The sequence below is a fragment of the Chrysemys picta genome, chromosome 2 (assembly GCF_011386835.1).
Source record: "Chrysemys picta bellii isolate R12L10 chromosome 2, ASM1138683v2, whole genome shotgun sequence".
In the NCBI taxonomy this organism is placed as follows: Eukaryota; Metazoa; Chordata; order Testudines; family Emydidae; genus Chrysemys; species Chrysemys picta.
In genome coordinates, this window is record NC_088792.1 from 203,301,681 (window position 1) to 203,325,957 (window position 24,277).

General features: G+C 39.6%; 1 protein-coding gene across 3 annotated transcripts in view; it reads right to left on the bottom strand.

Annotated features, from left to right (window-relative positions):
• The window catches only part of RAB31 (RAB31, member RAS oncogene family), a 101,569-nt gene that overhangs the window by 8,116 nt on the left and 69,176 nt on the right, over positions 1 to 24,277 (bottom strand). For all 3 annotated transcript variants that reach the window (XM_005282655.5, XM_065582037.1, XM_065582036.1), the window contains 3 exons: positions 10,410 to 10,481; positions 9,043 to 9,149; positions 4,655 to 4,764 (listed from right to left, as the gene is read on the bottom strand). In XM_005282655.5, coding sequence (XP_005282712.1) covers positions 4,655 to 4,764; positions 9,043 to 9,149; positions 10,410 to 10,481 — 289 coding nt within the window. The remainder of the gene's footprint in view (positions 1 to 4,654; positions 4,765 to 9,042; positions 9,150 to 10,409; positions 10,482 to 24,277) is intronic.

Here is a 24,277-nt window from a genome sequence, read left to right on the forward strand (position 1 = left end):
GCCTACTCTGATAGCATTCTGACTTCTACTCCTACAAACTAACAGGGTGAAGAGCCAGCATTCTGGGAGCCTAAGTTCAGAGGCTGTCAATGTGAGGGTGCAAGAAGCAAGAGTTGGGGGAATTAGGAGCTGGGAGGAGGGAAAGTGAAATGGTGTAGAAAGGAAAGAAACACAGTAGAACCTCAGAGATACGAACACCTCGGGAATGGAGGCTGTTCGTAACTCTGAAATGTTTGTATCCCTGAACAAAACGTTGTGGTTGTTTTTTCAAAAGTTTACATCAGAACATTGACTTAACACAGCTTTGAAACTTTGCTATGCAGAAGAAAATTCTGCTTTCCCTTTATTTTTGTAGTAGTTTATGCTTAACACAGTATTGTACTGTGTGTGCTTTTGTTTTTCCGGTCTTTTTTTATCTCTGCTGCTGCCTGATTGCATACTTCCGGTTCCAAATGAGCTGTGTGGTTGCCTGGCCAGTTCCTAACTCAGAGGTTCTACTGTATAGGGCAGGGAGCAAGAGGGAGAGAACACGGACTGGGGGACAGCAAAAGGGCCTGGGACACAGAGAAAGGGTCCCCTTTGGAGGGAGCAGCTGCACGAGTCAAATCAGTTCCCAAAGATGCTCTGTAGACCTAATAAAGTTCCTTTTTGAATCTGATACTCAGTTGTAAACAGTATTACAGTATCAGCACCAGTGTTACCTAAATAATAATACATGTAAGTTTTGAAAAATACTAAAACACAGAAATTTAAGAATGAGGCTGTCCAGAGAATTATCTACGGTTCTGCTCTTGCAAAATAAGCCCAGTAATTAGCTCCAAGTATAAATCCCTGGGTATTTGTAATAAGATTATAGATTGTAACATGGGACTGTGCAAGACTCTGTCTGTGAAAGGCTGAAAGGTCCTTACAGTTCAATTTAAGGAAAAAAGGTTTACATCCTTGCAAAGACACGAGATCAACAGCTATTACTTCAGACAACCCATGTGTTAAACATAGGCCCTAAAATTATGGATTTTCATCACAGCCTTGGATATAAACTGTTACTAAATATTTTTTTGTTCAAACCTGTTCTGGTTCTTCCATTGTGGTCTATTGTGTTTCCTGCTCCTACTGTATTTTTGGAAATTCATAGGGTTTGGGTTTTTATTAAGTTATTGTCATTCCTCACTCCTGATTTGTGCGGCCTCTACTCTAGTTTTGTGTCTTTGTACATAGCTAGTTTAGTTGACATAAATGTGTGCATGTTTTTTTGTGGGAGTTTTTATAGCTCACCTCCCTTGTACCGCCTTTACAGAAACACTATGGTTTGAATGGTTTGTTCTGTTTAATAATGCTTTTCGGTAAGTGATTTCCCCTGCACGTGATGCAGGAAAATGGGCTGTGCACTGAAAATGTGACAGAATTCTCCCAGCTAGGCTGCAGAATAGATATGACACTGCTGTTGCAGGTTACGGCTACATGATTGCTGTGCAGGACTCAAGTGGGGCCAGAATACTTTGGAAGGCTGTTCCAGCACTTTTTTAATGGCATTGCAATATTTCTGATTGCACTTCCAATACTTTCTGACACTTCTTTTAGGACTGGAGCACTGCTGCTGTGGCCCACCTCAATGGAGAAGTTTAGAAGTTGTACCCCTGAGGTAGCAGGTACAATGACTAAAGTCATCTCCTTAAATAGCAAGTCTGCACTAGGGCCAGGTACAAAGCACAGCTCCATGGGAGGGAGTAAGGACCCCATGCATAGGTTCATTGTGTTCCCCCATTTAGCTGAAACACACAAGTTCAATAAGGACAACCATGGGAGGAAGGAGTGGGCAAAGAGAGGGGTCATAAAACATGTGTGTCATGGCCAGGTCCTGGGCAGCCAGACCTAGTAGTCAGAGCCAGGGCCCACAGTCATGAGACAGGAGTTGACTAGGTAAGGATACCAAGAGGACAGACGCAGAAGACAAACTGGACATCAGAACCACAAGTTGGGATTAAGAGTCAGGCTAGGTCAGGATGCCAGACAGTCAGAGGCAGGAGCCACACTGGACACCAGGAACTACACATCAAATGCCAGGAAATCAAGGCACAGGAGCAGGGTGGAGCCCAATTGTTCAAACAGCTTCCTGCTCCTGCTGCTGGCTTAAGTAGGGCCAGTGGGCCTATCAGCCACTCTGGGTCACCACCAATTGGACATCAGGGGCAGAATCTCACACTGGGGCTAGACTTCATGGGTCACAGGTAAGCCCTTATCACCAGGCTACTAGGTGGAGGGTTGGAGGGTAGTTGTTCCCATGAATCCTGCAGGCTGGGTTTGAGATCTGTAGGCCATGACAATAGGTGTTTTATCCAACAGTTTTAGCATGTTATTTATGGCAATTTACCATCTTTTGCTGTGTTCACATATATATGCGCTATCGATTCCACATCCAAATACTACAAACCTATAAACCTTCTCCTTTCTCTCTTCTGAGTTCTGGTAAGGTCACAAGTATGTCCACTGAGACAATCTTTCTATGTATCCAAAAGATTATCTAGGATATTTAATGCATATGCTTGGGTAATTAGTGCATGTTAATTTCAGTTTAACTGATTTTCCATGTCAAATATAGCCATTATTAGGGAGTTGTCATTGCTACCCGCTGTAGCATTACCTATCAAAGGGATAAACTAATTATTAATGACTAAATTATAGAACATGGGTGAGTTTTTGTATTAGTACATTCATACATACTGATAGGTTATATTGGACATAGACAATCAAGCAAAATAAACTGAATAAGGGACTGGTTCTCCAAACCAGATGAATTACAAGCTCTGTAACCTTCTGAAAGGTATAACAGGCAAAAATAATCAATTAACATTTTCAGATACATCCTGTTCAAGTGAAATGATTGGTCAATAGCTTCTCAGGCAATGTGTAGCAGACTGTGTGATTTTTGAGGAGCAAAGAAACATTTCACACATCTATTTATCATATACTGAGTTTGTGAGAAAAAAGGAAGCGGTCATAAGGCAGTAGAGAGAGACAAGGTGGGGTAGAATATGCTTTGTACTCTGTTTTTATTCAGGAGCTGATGACACTGGAATTCTTGGAATGAAAAATTAGTATGGGATGTTCCCCTTTCCCTTCTCGCAATGTTGATTTCTTCCCCTTTAACAATCCTGGGGAGAAAACTTGTGCTGGATCCCAATGAAAAGTGACTATTTCAACTTATCCTAGTTATCCAGGAATATGCCTCCACGTAAAAATCCACAACAAAATGACAATTAGATCAACAGTAACCTGCCCTACAGCGGTTTATGCATGGAGGTATGATAGAGGTTAGGATTTAGATACATTGAAAGAACTACGTGGGAGATGCTTACATAGCACCTACCCAAGCTATGCCCTATTCTAGTCTAGTCAAAGTTATTGTTAGTTGTGACACATGGCCAGAAAGGGTTAAACATCCTGCTGAATAAATGACTCAAATTCAACCCTTAAAGACATGTGAGGGGATAACATTTGTGTTTTTGTGTATTTACATATATATGGACAGTGGTCAACAATGTAATCAACAGTCCCTGTCTATGCTATTCTGATAATTCAAAGATCAAAAGAACATCCTAGCATTTAAATGAAGTGTCAGCACGGGATATCTCTGTATTCATCTCTCTTTGAAATGTATAGCAAATCATCAGTGAATGGTGGAGGAACAGATTGTCTTATGTTAATTCATATAGCTAAGTACTTGTGATAGACTGCCTGAGGATAAATTGCCTTATGTTAATCTTTGTGAATAACTAACATCAATGCTTAGGAAATAAGAGCCTATTGTTCCCCGAAGGATTCCAACTTGTCAAAGAAGACCTGAAATTGTATAAGAGATCCTTGGGTCCTGATCCTTTTAATCTCAGATCGGCTTAAGCTTCATCAGGGGAAGTTTGAGTCGCAAGATGAGATCCCAGTTAAGCTGGTACACCCTGAATATGATATTGGACATTGGATTATAACCTATTAACTAACTTCTAAAGTAACTCTTTGCAACTACAAAGCTCACCATCTCTGCTATGTATCTAAACCTCAAGAATTGAACTCCTGTCTGTATGTATATTGAGCTTTTAACCATACTCTCTCCCATTTCTTTTTAAATAAATGTTAGTTTAGTTAATAAGAATTGGCTGTAGTGTGTATTTGGGTGAGATCTGGAATATTCATTAAACTGGAAGGTAATGTGTCTGATTCTTTGGGATTTGTAGAACCTTTTCTTTTATATGATGACAATTTTTTTTCCCCAGAAATCTTCATCATATTTGACTTGGGTACCTGAATGGAGGCCTGATGTTGGGTTACTTTAAGGGAACTGTGTTGTTGGTTTCTGGACAACCAGTGTGGTAATAAAGAAGCTGTTTTATGCTGGCTCGGTAAATTTAAGTATTGACAATATCCACCAGCTTTGGGGATTATCTGCCCCATTCTTTGCAGTTCACCCTAATTGAGTGACTTCAGCTGGCCCCCACTGGGGCCCCGGTCACATTAGTTCTATATTTTCATAAGCAGTGGACACACTACTGCCTCAGGTATTTTCCTCTTCATGGAGAAAGAAATTTTTGCATGCAGTATGGCCGATCATTTTCAAAAGGACTCCAAACAACATCCACAAGAAACTTGTAAATGTACTTACTGATGCCTTGAAAGAGTTCCTCAATGTTAATAGCATTCTTTGCACTGGTTTCAACAACAATTGCACCTATAGATTCTGCATATTCTTTGGCATCCTTCATAGGTACCTCCCTAAAAAAACGTTTTCGAAAGCAAACAAATTAGTGTGTATTTATAAAAAAAACAAATATTCTGAAAGACATCTCAAGTCACATTGTTCCTAGTTTCAATTGCATAAGTTTAGATCTTCTCCTGGTGTTGACATTCCTTACTTCTCAAATGATAAATATTTAAGACTCTCAGTCCTGCTTCCACTGAAGTCCATGTGAATTTTGCCATGTAATTTAGTATGAGCAGACGCAAGATATAAAAGCACATTAAATCTTTTGCAAAATATTTCACAACAAAGGTCTTGATTCCCTTATATGTGGTGATGTAGTCTCAAAATCATAATCCTTTGTTTCCTTCCACATTCCTGTCTCTCAAAGAGCTATCCCCACTTTTCTTATACACCTCTACCCCTATATAACGCTGTCCTCGAGAGCCAAAAAATCTTACCGCATTATAGGTGAAACCGCGTTATATCAAATTTGCTTTGATCCGCCCTCCCCTCCCCCCGGAGCGCTGCTTTACCGTGTTATATCCGAATTCGTGTTATATCGGGTCGCGTTATATCGGGGTAGAGGTGTATTCAGGTGGGATTATGAGCCAGCTGCCTATGTCAGAATAATCAACTTAACCTTTTCCCACCGAAACACAACTAAAAGGATGGGGGTGTTTCAGGCAAATAGTACCAGCCTATTACAATCATATAGATTGCAGAAATTTAAAACTTCTCACAAAGCATAAAAAAAATCCTAAACACAGCCTAGATAGAAATTATTTAACATGTTTTGATTCTATAAAAAATAAAGAATACTTTTGGTGGTGGTGGAGGTTTCTATCTAGTTGTTCACGTTCAAATATCAAGATATCAATCTGGGTTGTTGATAAGGATTTTGGGGCCTGGTGCCAAGACCAAGTTTTGAAAACTAATAGACTTTAAGGTCAGAAGGGACCATCATGATCATCTAGTCTGACCTCCTGCACATGGCACACCACCAAACCTCACCCACCCACAGAAAAGAAATGATCTTTAACTGCTATCAACCTTCCTCCTCCCCCCCACTTGACAAAGATGCATGAGAAGAGATGCATAAAACATGAGAGAACGAGCATGCACCTCAGCTCTGGAGATTCAGCCCATAAACAGGACTGTCCAAAGTGAACACACAAACGGGATGGTTTTTGGTTATTATAAATGAAGTTGGATTGAAAGGATCACATGTTTAGCTGTTTATAAGTGGCAGGAGATTGTGGCTGATTCCAACAGAAACACGCAAGCCACTGATTCCAAACCACACTGGAAACAAGAATCTTAGGGCCAGATTCTCCAGTCCACAAAGGTTAGTTTGTGCCACATAAATGGTGCAAAGAGGCCTTAAAACAGCTGGTGACAGCCAGTGGAGAATTCCCCTTGTGTAGGGAACTCTCCACTTGTGGAAAGCTGGTGGATGCAGCTCTACCTTCTCCTATGCCAGCTCCCACAGTCATGGTGCATGGGGAGAGAGCATGGAGGAGAGGATGCTCCACTACGCTTGATTCTACACTGACATAAGGTCTGTCAGTTGCTTCTTTCTACAATGATAAATTGAGTGTCAGTATTGCGACGACTTTACTTTGACCAAAATATGAGAGCTTGTTCCTCAAGAAATTTATTCTAAGCCAAGAGGTGAGTAAACATAAACTAACGGTATTAATAGTGGGAGAAAGAGCCAAGAGACGAGCAGAGACTTAAAAGGGAGTTGAGAAGGTTTGGATTTAGGAGCCCTGGAGAGAGAATACCTGTTTTGAAAGATGTTGACTAAACTGTTTGCAGTTAAAAAAAACCTCAGCATATACTGTTTAAAGCTTCTACAAATATTTATTTAAATAGAAAATGTTTTGTATGGACAGCGTAAATAAAGGGCCTGAATGTAAAGCTTGGGATTTCCTGACCCTGCATTTGGAGTACTCCAGAGAACCAAAATTTCAGAAGATATCTCAGTTTTTAGAGAGGAAGAGAGACAAAGTAGCTCATTTATTTAAATAACATTCTGATCTGAGCTCTTTCAACAAAGATTCTGTGATTGTGTCCAGGTTATTATCCATCAACCAGAGGGTAGAAATTCCAATGTAAAATATTTTTAAAAAACAAATTCACTCTAAATTTTCTAAAGCCAATAACAAAATTGTAGAGATTTTAATAAACATCTCCATTCTCAAAGATGATATTCCCTGGGAGCCAGAGGGAGGGAATATATTTCAGCAAAGTGCCAAACCTGTTGATGGCCACGTAATAATAATACAAAGAATAACCACATGTCTTCTGGATGTCTTGATTCTAGGTTGGCAGCTAGCACCTATATATTAGAGATCTGTAAAAAAGAAACAAAACAAAACAAACCACCACCACAGGAGGGTAACGTGGTCATTGCTAGAAGTACCAGAGGAAATTATATTGGCCCTTTGCTAGTGGAAGTCAAATCTGTTCCTCTATTTTTCCCCAGTCATTTCTCCCCTTATTAGCTCCTGTGGTAATGGAGACAGATGAATCAAGACGAGTGGAACTTGGTTCAGCCTGCCCTCTTTTGCCCCCATTCACATTTCCCATAACAATGGCTGATACTCTAGAGTCTAGCAGAACATTTCTGGCAAATTAACTGGTAAAAATTCCATAAGGATAAATAGAGCTGCCAAAAGTCATGTAGAAATAGCAGGTTGCTCGTGTGTGCCCTCATTAGTTACATTATATTTTTTAAATCCTCTTGCACAGAAGTATTTGTATTTTCTATTCAATGGAATTAATGTGATAGGTTGATACATATATTATACCTTAAGCCATTTCCAATGAAGTAAACCTTAAGACTAAAACACCAAAGAATATACACAACTGTATAAATTACATAGTCAATCAGATTTCTGGTAGAACGGTGACAAACAATTTCATGTATAAAATATATCTTGCTGTCTACCTGTCCTCAAAAGTCCTTTTATTAGAACACCAGCAAAATAGTTCAGGAACATGCAAAGTGGGAGAAAAATGTCATTGCCTGTCAGAAAAGACTCTCAAAACCTTTCCCATATTTGTGAGCATCAGGAGAAAATATTAGTAGAGTTTGACATTTTGTGGAAATATTAGACTACATGGCCTTTAGTGAGACAAACATGCATTGCACAAGTGTAAGGAGAATCGTCACCATGAAAGCTTCCCTCCTGAGGACTGGCACTCAATAGTTCATTGCCACATGTGTGGCACTAAGCTGATTCATATCACTATAACATCATACATTGTATTTTAACATACAGTAACTCCTCGCTTAACGTTGTAGTTATGTTCCTGAAAAAATGCGACTTTAAGCGAAATGATATTAAGCTAATCCAATTTCCCCATAAGAATTAATGTAAATGGCGGGGTTAGGTTCCAGGGAAATCTTTTTCACCAGACAAAAGACTATATTATATATATACTGTATATATACACACACAGTATAAGTTTTAAACAAACAATTTAATACGGTACACAGCAATGATGATTGTGAAGCTTGGTTGAGGTGGTGAAGTTAGAGGGTGGGATATTTCCCAGGGAATGCCTTGCTGCTAAATGATGAACTGCCATGAGCAGTGTGATCTTGACTCTTCTACAGAGGAATGGAGTCAGACTCTAAGGAGAGTCTTTCTCCTCACACCTAGGACATAAGTCTGTTATTTGAGGATAGTGAGAGCCCTTATGTTCTTGCAAATGTACTTTCTGCAATAAGGCGATCATCCTGCATCTGGCATTAACCCTTCATTTGATTAAAACACAGCATTTCTAGCACTCCAGCATTAATCAGGCACTTTTGAGATATGCATGCAGTATACATTGGAATTAGTTATAGTACAACAGAATGAAAAGTCCCATATTGTATCAATCAGTGTAATGTGCCAGAGCCTGCAGCATGCACAGAAACAACATTTGACATCCTGCAATTCTGGTCAAACCAGTGGAAGAGCAGCAAAAAAGGGAGTTCAGAGTAAAATATTTTGGAGGATGTGATGCTGCTGTTAGTTGAACCTGATCCTGAATAATTGAAATCAAAGGTATTTATTTCAATGGGGGCTTCCACCATGAGTAGCAGTAGGGTTGCCAGTTTTGGTTGGATATATTCCTGGAGGTTCCATCACATGACATAATCTTTAATTAAAGATTAATCCCTTAATTCCTGGAGACTCCAGGAGAATCCTGGAGTGTTGGCAACCATAACTACAGATGACACTACAAACATGGTTGTGTAAGGGAGGAAAGCAGTGCATAACAAACAGCATTCTAATACCAAATAGATCCATTACCTGAGATCAGAAAGATCACATTTGTTTCCAGCGATGGCCATGACAATGTTTTCAGGACCATGTTCTTTTAATTCTTTTACCCATTTCTTCAAAGTATGAAATGAATCCTAAACCGAATACATAAAGAAACATCTAGCAGGATCTCCTTGATTGACAGACACAGTCATTTTTTTGAAGTTACAGGAAGGGCACACAGAAAGCCCTCATGTGACAACGATTTCCAGGGACTCTCATTAAAAGGCATGATTGATGTTACTGAACCTCAGATCTAGCTCTCAACTGCATTAATCCATCAAGCCAAATTTTCTCCTCAGAAATGCATGTGCAGCTTCTGCTGAGATCAATGGGAGTTGTGCATGAATCTCTGAGGGAAAGGTATGGCCTAGCATTTGGGATATAATGTACATCCCACAATACTATGCAATACTTGAATATTAAACTTTCAAAGAATGAAAGTTGCTGCACAGAATTCTGAATAAGGATGACACGACTAAGTTCCACCTTCACAAGGTCTACAGACTTTCTGACCAACTATGAGTAATTTCAGTTAAAAATTATAACCTACAGTACTGCTATGCAGCAATGACCAGTGTCAGCTAGGGTTGCCAAATTTGGTTGACATATTCCTGTAGGTCTCATCATGTGACATAATCTTTAATTCCTGGAGACTCAAGGACAATCCTGGAGGGTTGGCAACCCTAATGCAGCAATGGGTCATTACGCTAATGCATTGGTGAACAGAGCCAGGCCTTTAGTGCTAAAAGTAAATCATTCAATTGGCAGGAGAGAAGAAACAGATAAGCAAAATATCGCAACCATTCATCCACTAATGCCTATTCAGTAACTCAGCTTCATCATCTGGGATTTCTTTCAAAATCAAAATTTTATTCTTTGAATTTTAAGAGTAGCAATTTCTCATTTTCTCAGGGCAGGGCAAGGATCTCCAGCTGGATGACATGTGAACAGGGCTACTTTATCAGCTGAAAATACACTTCCATTTCAATTAATAATGTTGAGCCAAAGATTATTTCATTGCTTTGTTTCAAAGTAAAGCAACCCCAGAAGAGTTCAGCTCTCACACTGCAAATGCAAGCTTGTAGCCATATTTTTAAAAGATTAATTTCCCATTTGTAAAATAGTTGATGTTTTTTAGTAGTAGAAATTAGATATGGGAAAAATCCAGGAGGTCATCTTGTCCATCTCAAAGAGGCAAATTCAGAATTTCCCCCTGCAGTACAATTTCCGGAGTTTTGTGTAGTCCATTTTTAAATGACTCAGGGAATGGCACTTCCGCCACAACTTTGCCAATACATTAAGTCATGAACCAAACTATATATTATACAGGAATTGCAAACAGAAAGCATTACCTGTTTTGTGATATCATATACTATAACAGCTGCTGCTGATCCTCGGTAGTACATTGGTGCCAAGGAATGAAACTGTTAAAAGACCAACAAAACATGATAAATCAATTAAAGTTTTTGCATGGTGCCAGGTCACAAAGACATGCCAAGATTGCATCATATTCTTTCATCAGAGAAAGAGTGAGCTTCTTGAATGTTTGCCCAGTTTTAGTTTCAGTCAGACCTCTAAAAAGTGCTGTTCTTTATTCTGTTGGACTCATACAATTACCACATTGGGTTCTACATATTTTTCTTGCGGTGTTTTGGGTTCTTTTGCTTTTTTGTTTTTTGAAGCATAGTACATGATCTGTGTGAAAAAGGCTTTGGGGAGAAATTCAAGTACATAAGAACAGCCATACTGGGTCAGACCAATGGTCTGTCTAGTCCAGTATTCTCTCTTCCAACAGTGGCCAATACCAGGTGCTCCAGAGAAAATAAAATGAACAGAACAGGCAATCATTGAGTAATCCATCCCCTGTTGTCCACTCCCAGCCTCTGGCAATCAGAAGCTAGGGACACACAGAGCATGGGGTTGCATCCCTAACTATCTTGGCTACAAGCCACTGATGGACCTATTCTCCAGGAACTTATCTAGTTCTTTTTTTAAACCCGTTTATACACTTGGCCTTCGCAACATCCTCAGCAAGGAGTTCTACAGGTTAATTGTACGTTGTGTGAAGTACGTCCTTTTGTTTGTTTTCAATCTGCTGTCTATTAATTTTATTTGGTGACCCTGGTTCTTATTTTATGCGAAAGAGTAAACAACACTCCCTTATTCACTTTCTCCACCCCATTCACAATTACATAGACCTCTATCATATTACCTCGTAGTCATCTCTTTTCCAAAATGACAAATCCCAGTCTTTTTAATCTCTCCTCATACAGAAGCTATTCCATACCCCTAATAATTTTTGTTGTCCTTCTCTGTACCTTTTCCAATTCTAATATACACCTCTACCCCAATATAACGCTGTCCTCGGGAGCCAAAAAATCTTACTGCATTATAGGTGAAACCGAGTTATATCGAACTTGCTTTGATTCGTCGGAGTGCGGGCCGCCATCCCCATCCCCCGGAGCGCTGCTTTACCGTGTTATATCCGAATTCATGTTATATCGGGTCACGTTATATCGGGGTAGAGGTGTATCTTTTTTGAGATGAGGTGACCAGAACTGCAGGCAGTATTCCAGGTGTGAGTGTACCATGGCATTATGATATTTTCTGTCTTATTATCTATCCCTTTTCTAATGGTTCCTAACATTCTGTTAGATTTTTTGGCTGCTGCTGCACATTGAGCAGATGTTTTCAGAGAACTATCCACAATGATTCCAAAATCTTTCTTGTGTGGTGACAGTTAATTTAGATCCCATTATCTGATATGTATAGTTGGGATTATGTTTTCCAATGTGCATTACTTTGCATTTATCAACATTGAATTTCATCTGCCATTTCGTTGTTCAGTCACGCAGTTTTGTGAGACCTCTTTGTAACCCTTCGCAGTCTGCTTTGGACTTAACTATCTTGAGTAATTTTGTATTGTCTGCAAACTTTGATCCATGAGAGGATCTTCTCTCTTATCCCATGACTGTTTACTTTGTTTAAGATCCTTTGGTGAGGGACCTTGTCAAAGGCTTTCTGAAAGTCCAAGTACTCTATTTCCACTGGATCATCCTTTTCCACATGTTTGTTGACTCCCTCAAAGGCATGATTTCCCTTTACAAAAGCCATGTTGACTCTTCCCCAACAAATTGTGTTCATTTATGTGTCTTGATAAATCTGTTCTTTACTACAATTTCAACCAATTTGCCTGGTGTTGAAGTTAGGCTTACCAGCCTGTGATTGCCAGCATCACCTCTGGAGTCTTTTTAAAAAAATAGTGTCACATTCTCTAGTCATCTGGTACAGAAACTGATTTAAATGATAAGTTACATACCACAGTTAATAGTTCTGCAAATTCATATTTGAGTTTCTTCTGAACTCTTGGGTGAATACCATCTGGTCCTGGTGCCTTATTACTGTTTAATTTATCAATTTGTTCCAAAACCTCCTCTCTTGACACCTTAATCTGGGACAGTTCCTCAGATTTGTCATCTAAAAAGAATGGTGCAGTATGGCAATCTCCCTCACATCCTCTGTAGTGAAGACGGAGGCAAAGAATTCATTTAGCTTCTCCACAATGGTCTTATCTTCTTTGAGTGCACCATTAGCACCTCGATCATCCAGTGACCCCACTGATTGTTTGGCAGGCTTCCTGCTTCTGATGTACTTAAAACATTTGTGTCTTTGAACCTTTGTCTAATTACTCTTCAAATTCTTTTTTGGCCTTCTTAATTATACTTTTACACTTGACTTGCCAGAGTTTATGCTCCTTTCTATTTCCCTCAGTAGGATTTAACTTCCAATTTTTAAAGGACCTTTTTACCTCTAACCCCATCTTTTACTTTTTTGTTTAGGCATGGTGGCACTTTTCTGGTCTTCTTACTCTGTTTGTTAATTTGGGGTATACATTTAATTTGAGCCTCTATTATGGTGTTTTTTAGAAGTTTCCATGCAGCTTGCAGGCATACGACTTTAGTGACTATATCTTTTAACTTCCATTTATCTAGCTTCCTCATTTTTGTGTAGTTCCCCTCCCTAAAGTTCAGTGCTACTGTGGTGGGCTTCTTTGGTGTCTCTCCCCCTTCCCCCTCCAGAATGTTAAATTTAATTAAATTATGGTTTAATTTAGATTTAGTGCAGGATAGGACTTATACCGGCAGTTCACAAAGATGTAAATTCCAGCTATGGCCAACAGCATTCAACGCTGGGACTAAGCATGAATAAAACATTTACAAGTCATTCCTATAAAAATAATAAATCAAAATGTATAGTTTATCATAAAATTGTAAATAGCTGACATACAGTTATCTTGTACTGCATCTATATTTAGAAGATACACGTTCTTTTAAATTTAATGTCTTTTTACTACTGCTTTAATTTCAAGGAACAGCTTTTTTAAAAGAAAGGAAAAATGGTTACTGTAAAACAGCTGTACAAAAACAGCTGCAGTTTTATTTGTTTACAAGAGTAAACACAAAGTAGCTGCTTTAGAAATTTAAAGTTTATGCTAGTACAGAGAAAGGAAACCTTTTTGCTTATTCACCTAAGACTGATTCTTATATATAACTAAAATAATTCTTACTTGAAAAATCTGTTCAGTCTTTTAAATCTCATTGTAGCTACAAAAGAATATATTAGTTACTTATCCAGCATCATCTTGCAAATTACTGCTTGTTCACTCTCCCAGGTGAGTAATTTTTTTGACATGCAAGTAAGACACCATTAATTTTTTCATGATCAACATTCATCACGGTCAAGGGCAGACAAGCCAATTTTGTGCCTTGGCTGGAAAATTTGCAAGGTTAATATAATACAAAGGTGTATATAGAACTTTAAAAACACATAAGAGGACAAGAAGATCTGATTTTTCCAGTTTCCTGTGTCTTGTACCATTTACACTTGTAAAAACTGAGTAGAGAGGAAGTATTGTCCAGTGGTTCAGGTACAGGCCTAGCCTGTGAAAGACCTAGGTTCAATTCTGTAAAATGGGGAGAAGAGCACTTTCCTACCTCACAGGGGTGTTGTGAGGATAAATAAGTTAAAGATTGCAAAGCGCTTTGAGATCTATTGATGAAAAGCGCTATATAAGAAATAAGCACTATTAGCAGGATAGATGGGAATTTTTTTGTTGAATATTTTTTTTCAAATGCCAATTTGTCAAAACCAAAACTTTTTGCAGGAACATATTGGGTTTCATACAAAGGTTTCTCAGGTTCAGCATACTATTTCTTGGGGGGATGGGGGGGAGGTGGAAAGAGAGATGGAGAGAGAAATCCTAAAATAGCAAATAGCCCAGTGGCTTAGGCACTCACCTGGTTCTCGCACATTCCAGGGGAGTGTCCTAATCACTGGGCTATTGGCTATTTTGGGGTGGGTGGGGCTCTGGGTTTTTTGTTTTTGTTTTTGTGTGTGTGAAAAAAAAGCCTCAAAAGGTCTCGGTTTCATTTAGATGCAGAACGAAAACAAATTTTTATTTTTTCCACAAATGGAACTCCTGTTTTGCAGCCAGCCCTAGTGCAGAGTTGACGTAAAATTTTGATTTGGTCCGTTTTTATATTCTCTTTGCACAGTTGTAAACAACTACACCATGTTCTAGGCAGTGAAGGATCAGGCCCAAATTCTGTGCCCCAAAGATTTTCTAATCTGATACAACATACAGGTGTCTGGAGGGAAGATGACAGTAACAGATGAGGGTGCTGTATGGTCTTCTACAGATTGGATTATTTGTTTTCATGTTTTCTGTATCTCCCCTCCACAGTTTTCTTGAAACTGCTGCAGAATTTCCAGTCTGTTTATTTTTTCCCCAAGAAAAAACACTAGAGCATCTCAGAAACTAGGGGGGCCTTGTTGCAGAATGTAGGGCCAGCTTGACAGAGAATACACAAGGCCTTGTTGGTCTGAATCCCTGTGGAAAATCTACATGTCTGTATACATGCTGATTCATTTTTTCTAGATAACAACATATGCATAAGCTTGGAAACAGTTCTTGGTTAGTAGTCAATACACTAGTTCCAGAAGCCAGGTAGTTAATCTCAAGTGTTTAGCATTCCAGAAAATTAGCCCAGGAGACACAGCGGGAACCCGGATCATCTTTTTCTTTCATAAGTGTCACAAGTCAGTATCTAAGTTGTTCCACCACCTAACTGCTGCATTATCAGAGGTAGCAAGGTGTTGCCATCCACCCTCCTATCTTCTAATTGTGCACTCCTCCACCACATGTTTGACGGTCTGCATTGCTGCCTCATGGTCACATTGTGAAAACAAGGATGAGCCAAATTTCTGTATTGTAGCAGCCACTGTGGCATTCCAGTCAGCAGCTCATTAAGCCTAATCCAGGAGGACATGTTTACTGTCTTTTCATGGCGATCCCTGTGTGAGTGGAACGAAGTGAAATGAAAATCGATAAAATGCAGAACACAGGCTCAAGTTCTAAGCGACAATCAGTCCAAAAGAGCTGTTCTCCAATGAGATCCCTTTCAATGCAGACCCTAGCACTGGGGCCTGTTCTCAAGATCCTGCATATTAATATTGAGGGATATTGGTGATGAAAAGGGATATCCTCATCCATCTAGCTATAAACTTTGAAACACACGTAATCTTGCTTCAGGAGGCACACTCCACCACCAACATGCATCTTTCAGTTGCAGAATTCCCTGTCATGGCTCATCACCATCACAAGCAGTATGGGATGGCATCTTAACTTAACTTAACTTAATTATTATGTTAGAGAAGGACTGGCCGCTCTCACCGTATCGACCTCTGGTCCAAATGGCATTGAAGTTCTCACAATAGATCACCTTCTATAGCATTCTATTCTATAGAAGGTGATCTATTGTGAGAACTTCAATTCCCGCCATGTCAGTTGGAGATACTCTGACAACAACTCAGATGGACAGAGTCTGATGGAGTGGGCATCAGTCGCTGACCTACAACTCCTCTATGACCCAAAGCAAAGGCCAAGCTTTCACAGTAACAGATGGCCACCAGGCTTTTCATCTAGCATCGCCTTTTCATCTCATGGGCAACCACCACCAGTGATCATAGAGGAGAAGGTGCTTGAAGCTTTTTCAAAGACTCACCACTGGCTGTCTTTGATCACCATAGGCCTGTGGATATCAATAACAAATAGTATACAGAAAACCCCGTGGAATTTTTAGAAAGCTCGGTAGGAGGTCTTTCAAGCAGAACTAGAAATGTCTGTCAACAAACTGGTTGACCTGGACTTGACATGACCAGCCAAGATAAATTATTCCTATCAAGTTTTCTGCAGATTAATTCAGGTAGCTGTTAAGAAATCAATCTGAAGAAGCTATCACCGACAGCATACACCTGGTTGGTCATCAGAAGCAGTTAAGCTCTACCAGGAATTTAAATCTGCTGGTAATGAACAGGAGGCTGTTAGTAAGAATAAGGAATTCATTCAACTGCTGGATCAAACCCAGTGCGCTCGATGGAGAGAGAGAGAGAGAGAGAGAGAGAGTCACAAACATGGTGCATCCGAAGAAGTGAGGTTTTTACTCACGAAAGCTTATGCCCAAATAAATCTGTTAGTCTTTAAGGTGCCACCAGACTCCTTGTTGTTTTTGTAGATACAGACTAACACGGCTACCCCCTGATACTTGACAAACATGGTCTTTACTCGTTCTAGCTGGAAAGCTTAGCAGACCATCAAAAGACTTTCTGGAGATTCCAGCTTCAGCAAAAAGGAGTTTCCAGTCACTGCAAATGTTATCACATCCCAACCAGTGGCTAATGGCCACACACAGAACTTGGATAAATCTTTCAATTGTGCAATCAAAACTGAGGTTACAGAAAGGTGGCATGCTCTAGTGTGGATTCAAACTTGATGCTCCTTTTTCAGACAAAGAGCTGGACACAGCCATAATGCTTTTGAAAATGGAAAGGCTCCAGGTCTGAATTATATCCATATAGAGGTCCTACTTCATGTAGGCCCAAAAGCTGGCTGCTTTGGTTTCTCAACCAATATTCCCAGGACAACTGCATCCTAAAATTCTGGCACAGGGCATAGGTCATAGCCATTCTGAAACCAGGAAAACCTATGGCCTGGGAGAGTCTCCAGGATCGACCAGTTGATCACGATCAACCGGTTGGTGACCACTGATTTACAGCATCAAAAGCACTCTTCAGTCTTCACCCCGACCCAAAAACTCCTGCCCAGGTTTCTTTCAGGTCAGCCAACATGCTTTCAGGGTATGTCGACACTGCAATTAGACAAAGGTGACCAGCCAGCTGACTCAGGCTTGTGGGGCTCCAACAAAGGGGCTGTTTAATTGCAGTATAGATGTTCAGGCTTGGGCTGCAGCCCAAGCTCTGGGACCCTCCTGCCATGCAAGATACTAGAGCCTGGGCTCCAGCCCAAGTCCAAACAGCTATATTGCAATATACAGCCCCTTAGCCCAAGTCAGCTGGCATGGGCCAGTCCTGAGTTTTTAATTGCAGTATAGATATAGCCTAAAGGAGCAGCTTAGAGTTTTTTGTCTCTCCTCAGTTTCTTTGTGTTCTGCCATCACAATCTCTCTCTCTCTCTCTCACACACACACACACACACACACACACACACACACACACACACACACACACACACACACACATCCTACCCAAAACAATACTTGGCAACAGCTCCTGGGTAGGTTCACATACTCTTTGTCTCAGGTAGGACTTATGCTAACAGTTATGTTAATTGAAGGGTGAGTCCACACCTATCAGTTCACAATCCCATAACAAGGTTTCACCTACTTCATAACAATATAAACAAAGCCTCAAAATTTGTTTGTTCTTTAAGAGATGGGGCCCCTGTGTTCTCATCTTTTACTTCAAAAATACCAGGAAAGTCAAGGCTGGTCTTCCCTAGTTTCACTGGAGGACTTCTTGCAGAGGTCTTGTGTGTGTTGTGGACTGCCATACCTTCATCAAAAGAGTTGAAGGTTTAACAAAGACATCTTTTGTCTCAAAAGCTCATTAGGCTTTTGGTTAACTAAAATCCCTTCCCCATTCAATCACTCAGTCTCTTGTGATGTCATCATTTCACTAGTTCTACAGTCACCACAGAGTCTTCAAGTGTAGACAACACCTGAATTCCTAAATGTAAAAAACAAGAACCCTTCCCCACCCCTGTTTTTGTTGGTTTGTTTTTGCAATAAACTATTTCAGCCTTCTTTGTACATCCAAATACAGTAAAAAAGGTCACAAGCCCAAACTTTTTTCTCTGCAGGTCACACTGAAAAGAGTATTAATAGCTCTTTCATCTGTTAGATGCCACTTTTTAATAAAAAATAATAAAAAGTGGGTTTCAAATTAGAAGGTAAGTGCTCTAGTGTATATTTTAGCCATCAGCATTTGGGAAGTGAACTATCAATGGTGGACGTAAAACAATTCACCTATATCTGAATAAGAAATTCATTGAGACACTCAAACCTGTTTATTCACTAGGCCAGTGTTAGGAAACTGACCATTCTATACCTTCACAATTATTTTAGTATACATCTCTGCTGGGAAGATCTTCTTAATGTGAATCTGCAGTGATTTTTGCTACTGCCTTAACTACAGAAAAATTCACTTAATCAGACTCTAAGGAAGTTACAAAAACTGCCATTTTGAAAAGATTCCTGAAAAATGTTTTGAAAATACCATTTATATGAATTAGTCAATGGTATAATCATGATATTTTAATGATAAAGGTGGCTTGATAAAATATACCTTGCAACTGGAGACACAGTGTATAGCAGGAAGTTTCCACTATTAAGGTAAATTCATTCATTTAATATTCCCATTTCTTACAAGGCTGAGTGCTCCAAAAGTGCCAGAGAAGCACACATTGCCTCTGAAATTCCCACTCCTATATTCCAGTTGTGACCTTCTAGTCTTAAGAACTTCCAGGCTTGCCAGCTTTACCAGCTCACAATATGGTTATTTCCTTCATTATTTTATACTAATATTTTTTAGACATAAAGCATTTTAAAAAAAGAAAAACAGTAGCCTAGATTTAAAAAAAAACACAAGCTTAAGGTTTAGGATCCTAAATATTTATTTAGGCACATTTTAAGTGATCTAGTGTTCTAGTATTTTTGAAAATAAGGTCATGTATTGGATTTAGAGGCCTAATTTTAAACTCCTATTTGAAAATCTTGCCTGGTGATTTTACCATGGTTCACATTAGCTCAAGTTATTAAAATAGCACACTCTATTATAGTTTCCCAAGATCGGTGAGAGAAAGCTACATTTAAACCATTTCATTAAGAATCTGAAATGGGCTAGTAATCTTATCATCATAATCACAGCACAGAATACTCTAACAGATGAAAAGAAAATTAATCTAAATTTATTTTGTCGCTGCTTTCAAATCACCTTATAAAAGTGTTATAAAAACACTATGGCATAGTACCGCTAATGAGACTCAACTACTAGGAAACCAAGATTCCCTCTCTCAACAAATTAACAGAATGTGCTTTTCTCCACTAGAAAACATGGAAAGACACCTTGTAACAATAAATAAATCAATAAAATAAAAAAATGGTTCTTTGGAAAAAATCTTCATTATTTTATGCAATAATGGACCTTTTAAAAAGTGTAAATATTTTATCAGAAGCACTGATTTTGAAAGCTTACAAATATATATATTCAGTATTATACAAATGATTATTTTTGTGTTTTTCTAATAGTAACCTTTCCAGAAATGACTTTTAAAAAGTCTTCTTGGATCTTCTCCTAGCTTAATTACCGAAATGAAATACTCATGCCAAATTAAGTATGAGAATACAAAATACTAATGTGCAACCTGCCAAGGACCAAATGTGAGACAGAGGCCCAAAATGAGTGACAAGAAAAATAGTAGTGCATGAAGCTTTAAATCATGTGGGATTAACTATTGGAAATTAGCATTTTTATAGCCATGATTTCATGATTCTGCATTTCTGATTCTAATAATTTACCATAAAGTTGAAAACTACAAGGGGCCGCATCCTGCAATGCATTAGGGTAACTTTATCTCTGCTCCTTTGGTGGAAAGCTGCCCCAAAGACAGTATGACCAGTGAGGCCACTCTAGCTATAGGCAAGCCAGGCATCTGCCTAGAATGGGAGATTTGGCCATGATGAAGGGGTGACTGGGCCAAACCTGAGTGGTGCCGTGACTCTGTGCACCAGATCACAACACTACTCTCTTAAATTTGGCCCAGCTGCTCTTGCAGATTGCCTTGAGCAGCCTCTGTTAACCAGTCATCAGAGGCTCTCCTCCAGTGGCACAGAGCTGCTATACTGGTTCCTGCACCACCACCCCTTCTCCCATGGAGTGGCTAGGGAAAAGGGGAGTGGCCAATGGTTTCCTATACTCTGGCTGCAGGTCTGGCCCCTGGGTGTGTTGGCAATTTGTATAATTTAGGGCATCACTATCGCGGCTCTAACTTGTACAGTGCAGATCAGCCCAGAATAAGGGGAGAGCAAAGGTGCCTTTCCTAAATCCCGTAAAAGCTTTGGTGCATATCCTGGGCAGTGATTAAAAAAAGCTCAGTAAGTGAGTACAACGGTAGCTTTGTAGTGCTCCTTCAGTCTCTCCATTATCCCTCAGCTTCTTCCATGCTGAATGTCAGTGAGGTGCTGACTCCACTAACAACAATTCCAAGCATCCCTATGGACCATTTTAATATTTATTTATAGGCATTTCTATTGCAATCTTCACTGTAGTATCTTCACTGCAATGTGGTAGCTGGGGGACAGAAGCATAGCGCCAGATTCTCCAGTGTGACTAATTTATAGATTCACAGATTATAAAACCAGAAGAGGCCATTGTGATCATCTAGTCTAACCTCTTGTATAACACAGGCCATAGGACTTCCCTGAATTAATTCCTGTTTGAACTGCAGCATATTACATATGAACTGCCGTATCTAGTGAGGTCTCACAAGGGTCAGTCCTGGGTCTGGCACTGTTCAATCTTTTCATTAATAACTTAGATAACCGAATGGAGAATATACATATCAAATTTTCAGATGACACCAAGTTGGGAGAGGTGGCAAGCACTTTGGAAGACAGGATTAGAATTCAAAACAACCTTGTCAAATTGGAGAATTGGTCTGAATTCAACAAGATGAAACTCAATAAAGACAAGAGAAAAGTACTTCACTGAGGAAGGAAAGACGAAATGCACAACTACAAAATGGGGAATAACTGGCTCGGCCGTAGTGCTGCTGAAAAGGATCTGAAAGTTATAGTGGATCACAAATTAAATGAGTCAACAATGTGATACAGTTGCAAAAAAGACTAATATCGTTATGGGGTGTATTGTATAACTGTCCCACTCTACCAAGGGGCCAGAACTCTCAGCACTGGTAAGGCCTCAAAGAGTACTGTTTCCAATTCTGGGAGCAACACTTTAGGAAAGATGTGGATAAATTGGAGAGAGTCCAAAGGAGAGCAACAAAAATCATAAAAGGTTTAGAAAACCTGACCTAGGAGGAAAAGTTAAAAAAACTGGGCATGTGTAGCCTTGAGAAAAGACAACTGAGGCAGGGGACCCGGTGACAGTCTTCAAATATGTTAATGGTTGTTATTAAGGGGATGGTGATCAATTGTTCTTCACTGAAGGTATGACTAAAAATAATGGGCAGCAGTGGAGATATGGGTTAGATATTAGGAAAAACTTTCCTATTGTAAGGGCAGTTAAGCTCTGGAATAGGCTTCCAAGCAGGGCCAGCTCCAGGGTTTTTGCCGCCCCCAAGCAGCCAAAAAAAAAAAAAGCTGCGATCGTGATCTGTGGCGGCAATTCAATGGAAGGTCCTTCGCTCCGAGCGGGAGTGAGGGACTGTCTGCCGAATTGCCGCCAAATAGCTGGACCTGCCGCCTCTCTCCGGAGTGGCCGCCCCAAGCACCTGCTTGCCAAGCTGGTGCCTGGAGCCGGCCCTGCTTCCAAGGGGGGTTGTGGAATCCCCGTCATTGGAGGTCTTTAAGAACAAGTTGGACCTGTTCAGGATGGTCTAGGAGGTTTAATTCATCTTGATTCAGTGCAGGGAGATGGGCTGGATGACCTCGCAAGGTTCCTTACAGCTCTACACTTCTATGATTCTATATCTTCTAGAAAAACATTCAGTTTGATTTTAAGATTTCCACTGATGGAGAATCTACCACAACCATTGGTAAATTGTTCCAATGGTTAATTGCCCAAACTGTTAAAATGTTGCACCTTATTTCTAGTCTGAAATTATCTAGAGTAGACTAAAGAGCCTTTTATCAATCACCATCACATTACTATTCCCCGTGTAGGCACTTATAGACTGTGATCAAGTCACCCCTTAATCTTGTCTTTGTTAAACTAAACAGACTGAGCTCCTTGAGTCTATCACTAAGATATGTTTTCAAGTCCTTTAATCATTCTCATTGCTCTTCTGGGAGCTCTCTTTAATGTATCAATGTCCTTGAATTGTAACACCAGATCTGGACACAGTATTCCAGTAGCAGTTGCATGAATGCCAAATACAGAGATAATTCTGTCTATAGAGTTGGTGTATCCAGCCTGTGCCAGGGGAATTCTTCTGTACTACACAGCCAAAGTAGAGACTCCTATGCCACCCCCTGCTGACTGGGAAATGGCAGAGCAAAAGAGGCATGGCTGGAATGTCCCCTACTCTGCACTAATTCTGAACGGCCATTTCGGACTTTTACAGCCATTAACAACCTGTGTAGCATAGAACAGCACTCAGCTTTCCCTTACTGATGACAGTGTAAGTGGCAGGTGCAACTTGTGAATCACACCGTGGATAATGTGGGAGATACAAGTGGCACTTTGGGCGGAGAGGTCCTGGAGGAAAACCCTAGCAACAACCACACAGAGTCAGCAGGAGTCAGTCAGCATTTCTACACAACTTCCAACAACTGCAAACTGGAAGGGGGCAGCAGAAGACCTTGCCACCCCATTATAAACTGCATTATTATACGTCAGGCAGTAGGTGATCATTCCTTTGGTCTATGTTGCATCTAAGACCAAACAGAGGAACTGGAAGCAAACTAAAAGGGGCTAAATTCAGCAGATGCCCTTTCAAGCATTTGCAAATGTCCCTAGAATCACAGGTTGAGTATCTCAAGCCTAGATTTTCCTTTTCATTCTTGTCAACTTATTCTCTGAATACTTATGTCTTACCCAAGGGAGCTAAGCCAGACCCCTTAGCTATACTTCAGACATTGCTCAGATCGGTTTATTAGAGCAGTGTCTTGTCTTCTCTGATGCTATGGCCCACCACAGAAATACTGCACAAGTTTAAAATCTTAGGTGTTGGAGAGGAGTTATGGAAGAGAAATAGAAACAATAAGTAGATTATCCTGAAGTGTAAGCTTCTCACACAGACATTGTAGGGATAGGAAATTCCTAACATTCTCAGCTGGCAAAGAGTGAATGGAAAATGTTATGCATGCATGCCATTCACAGATATGATTTAGCATTTTATAACCTTGAGTAGTTTTCTCTACATACAACACAGGGCTGTAATTCTAGTACTAAGGAAACTTTTAAAAATAGTTGTATGTATCAGTATTTTACAAACATTTGAAAATCAGTAGATGTCACTCCCACAGGTATGTACATATTACTCATCTTCTTCTGGACCCAAAGTTCAACAGGACAGAAAAAAATATTTAAGAAATCTTTATAGGTGATTGCTAGTCTATCAAACCAGTCCAGCATTTTCTTTTCTCTTATTGATTTGTCAAAATAGACTGAAAAAGCCTCTTATTCACTCATATACATTGCCTCCAAAAGATGAGAGTTCTTGCAGTAAAAGAAAAAAATATACAAGCATTTTAGGAGAGCCCCTAGGGGATATTTAAAATAAGCAGAAAACAAAGCTTTGAAATATTATAGAAATGACATGGTGTTCAGCCCTTATCAAGATCAGTCATTAAGTGAAACATCTAATGACATTAAATTATTGTTCTTTGGTAATCTGCATGTGAGGTTTTTTGTTTTTTTAAAGTTTAATGAAAATATATATATATATACACCCACACACTTCAAGGTAGTTACCTGGCTTTATGATCAGTCTTACAATGCTAAATGCCATGTTGTCTTTATTTTCTTATTTATTTTGATGACATTCCCTCCTCTCCCCCACCCCAACAAAATAAAATAAATAAATAAATAACATGAAATTGTGACAGAACTCATCTGTTGTCCTACCTTAGCAGCAGCTGTTAGAAGCCTGCATAAATCTGTATACTTGCTATGGCAGATA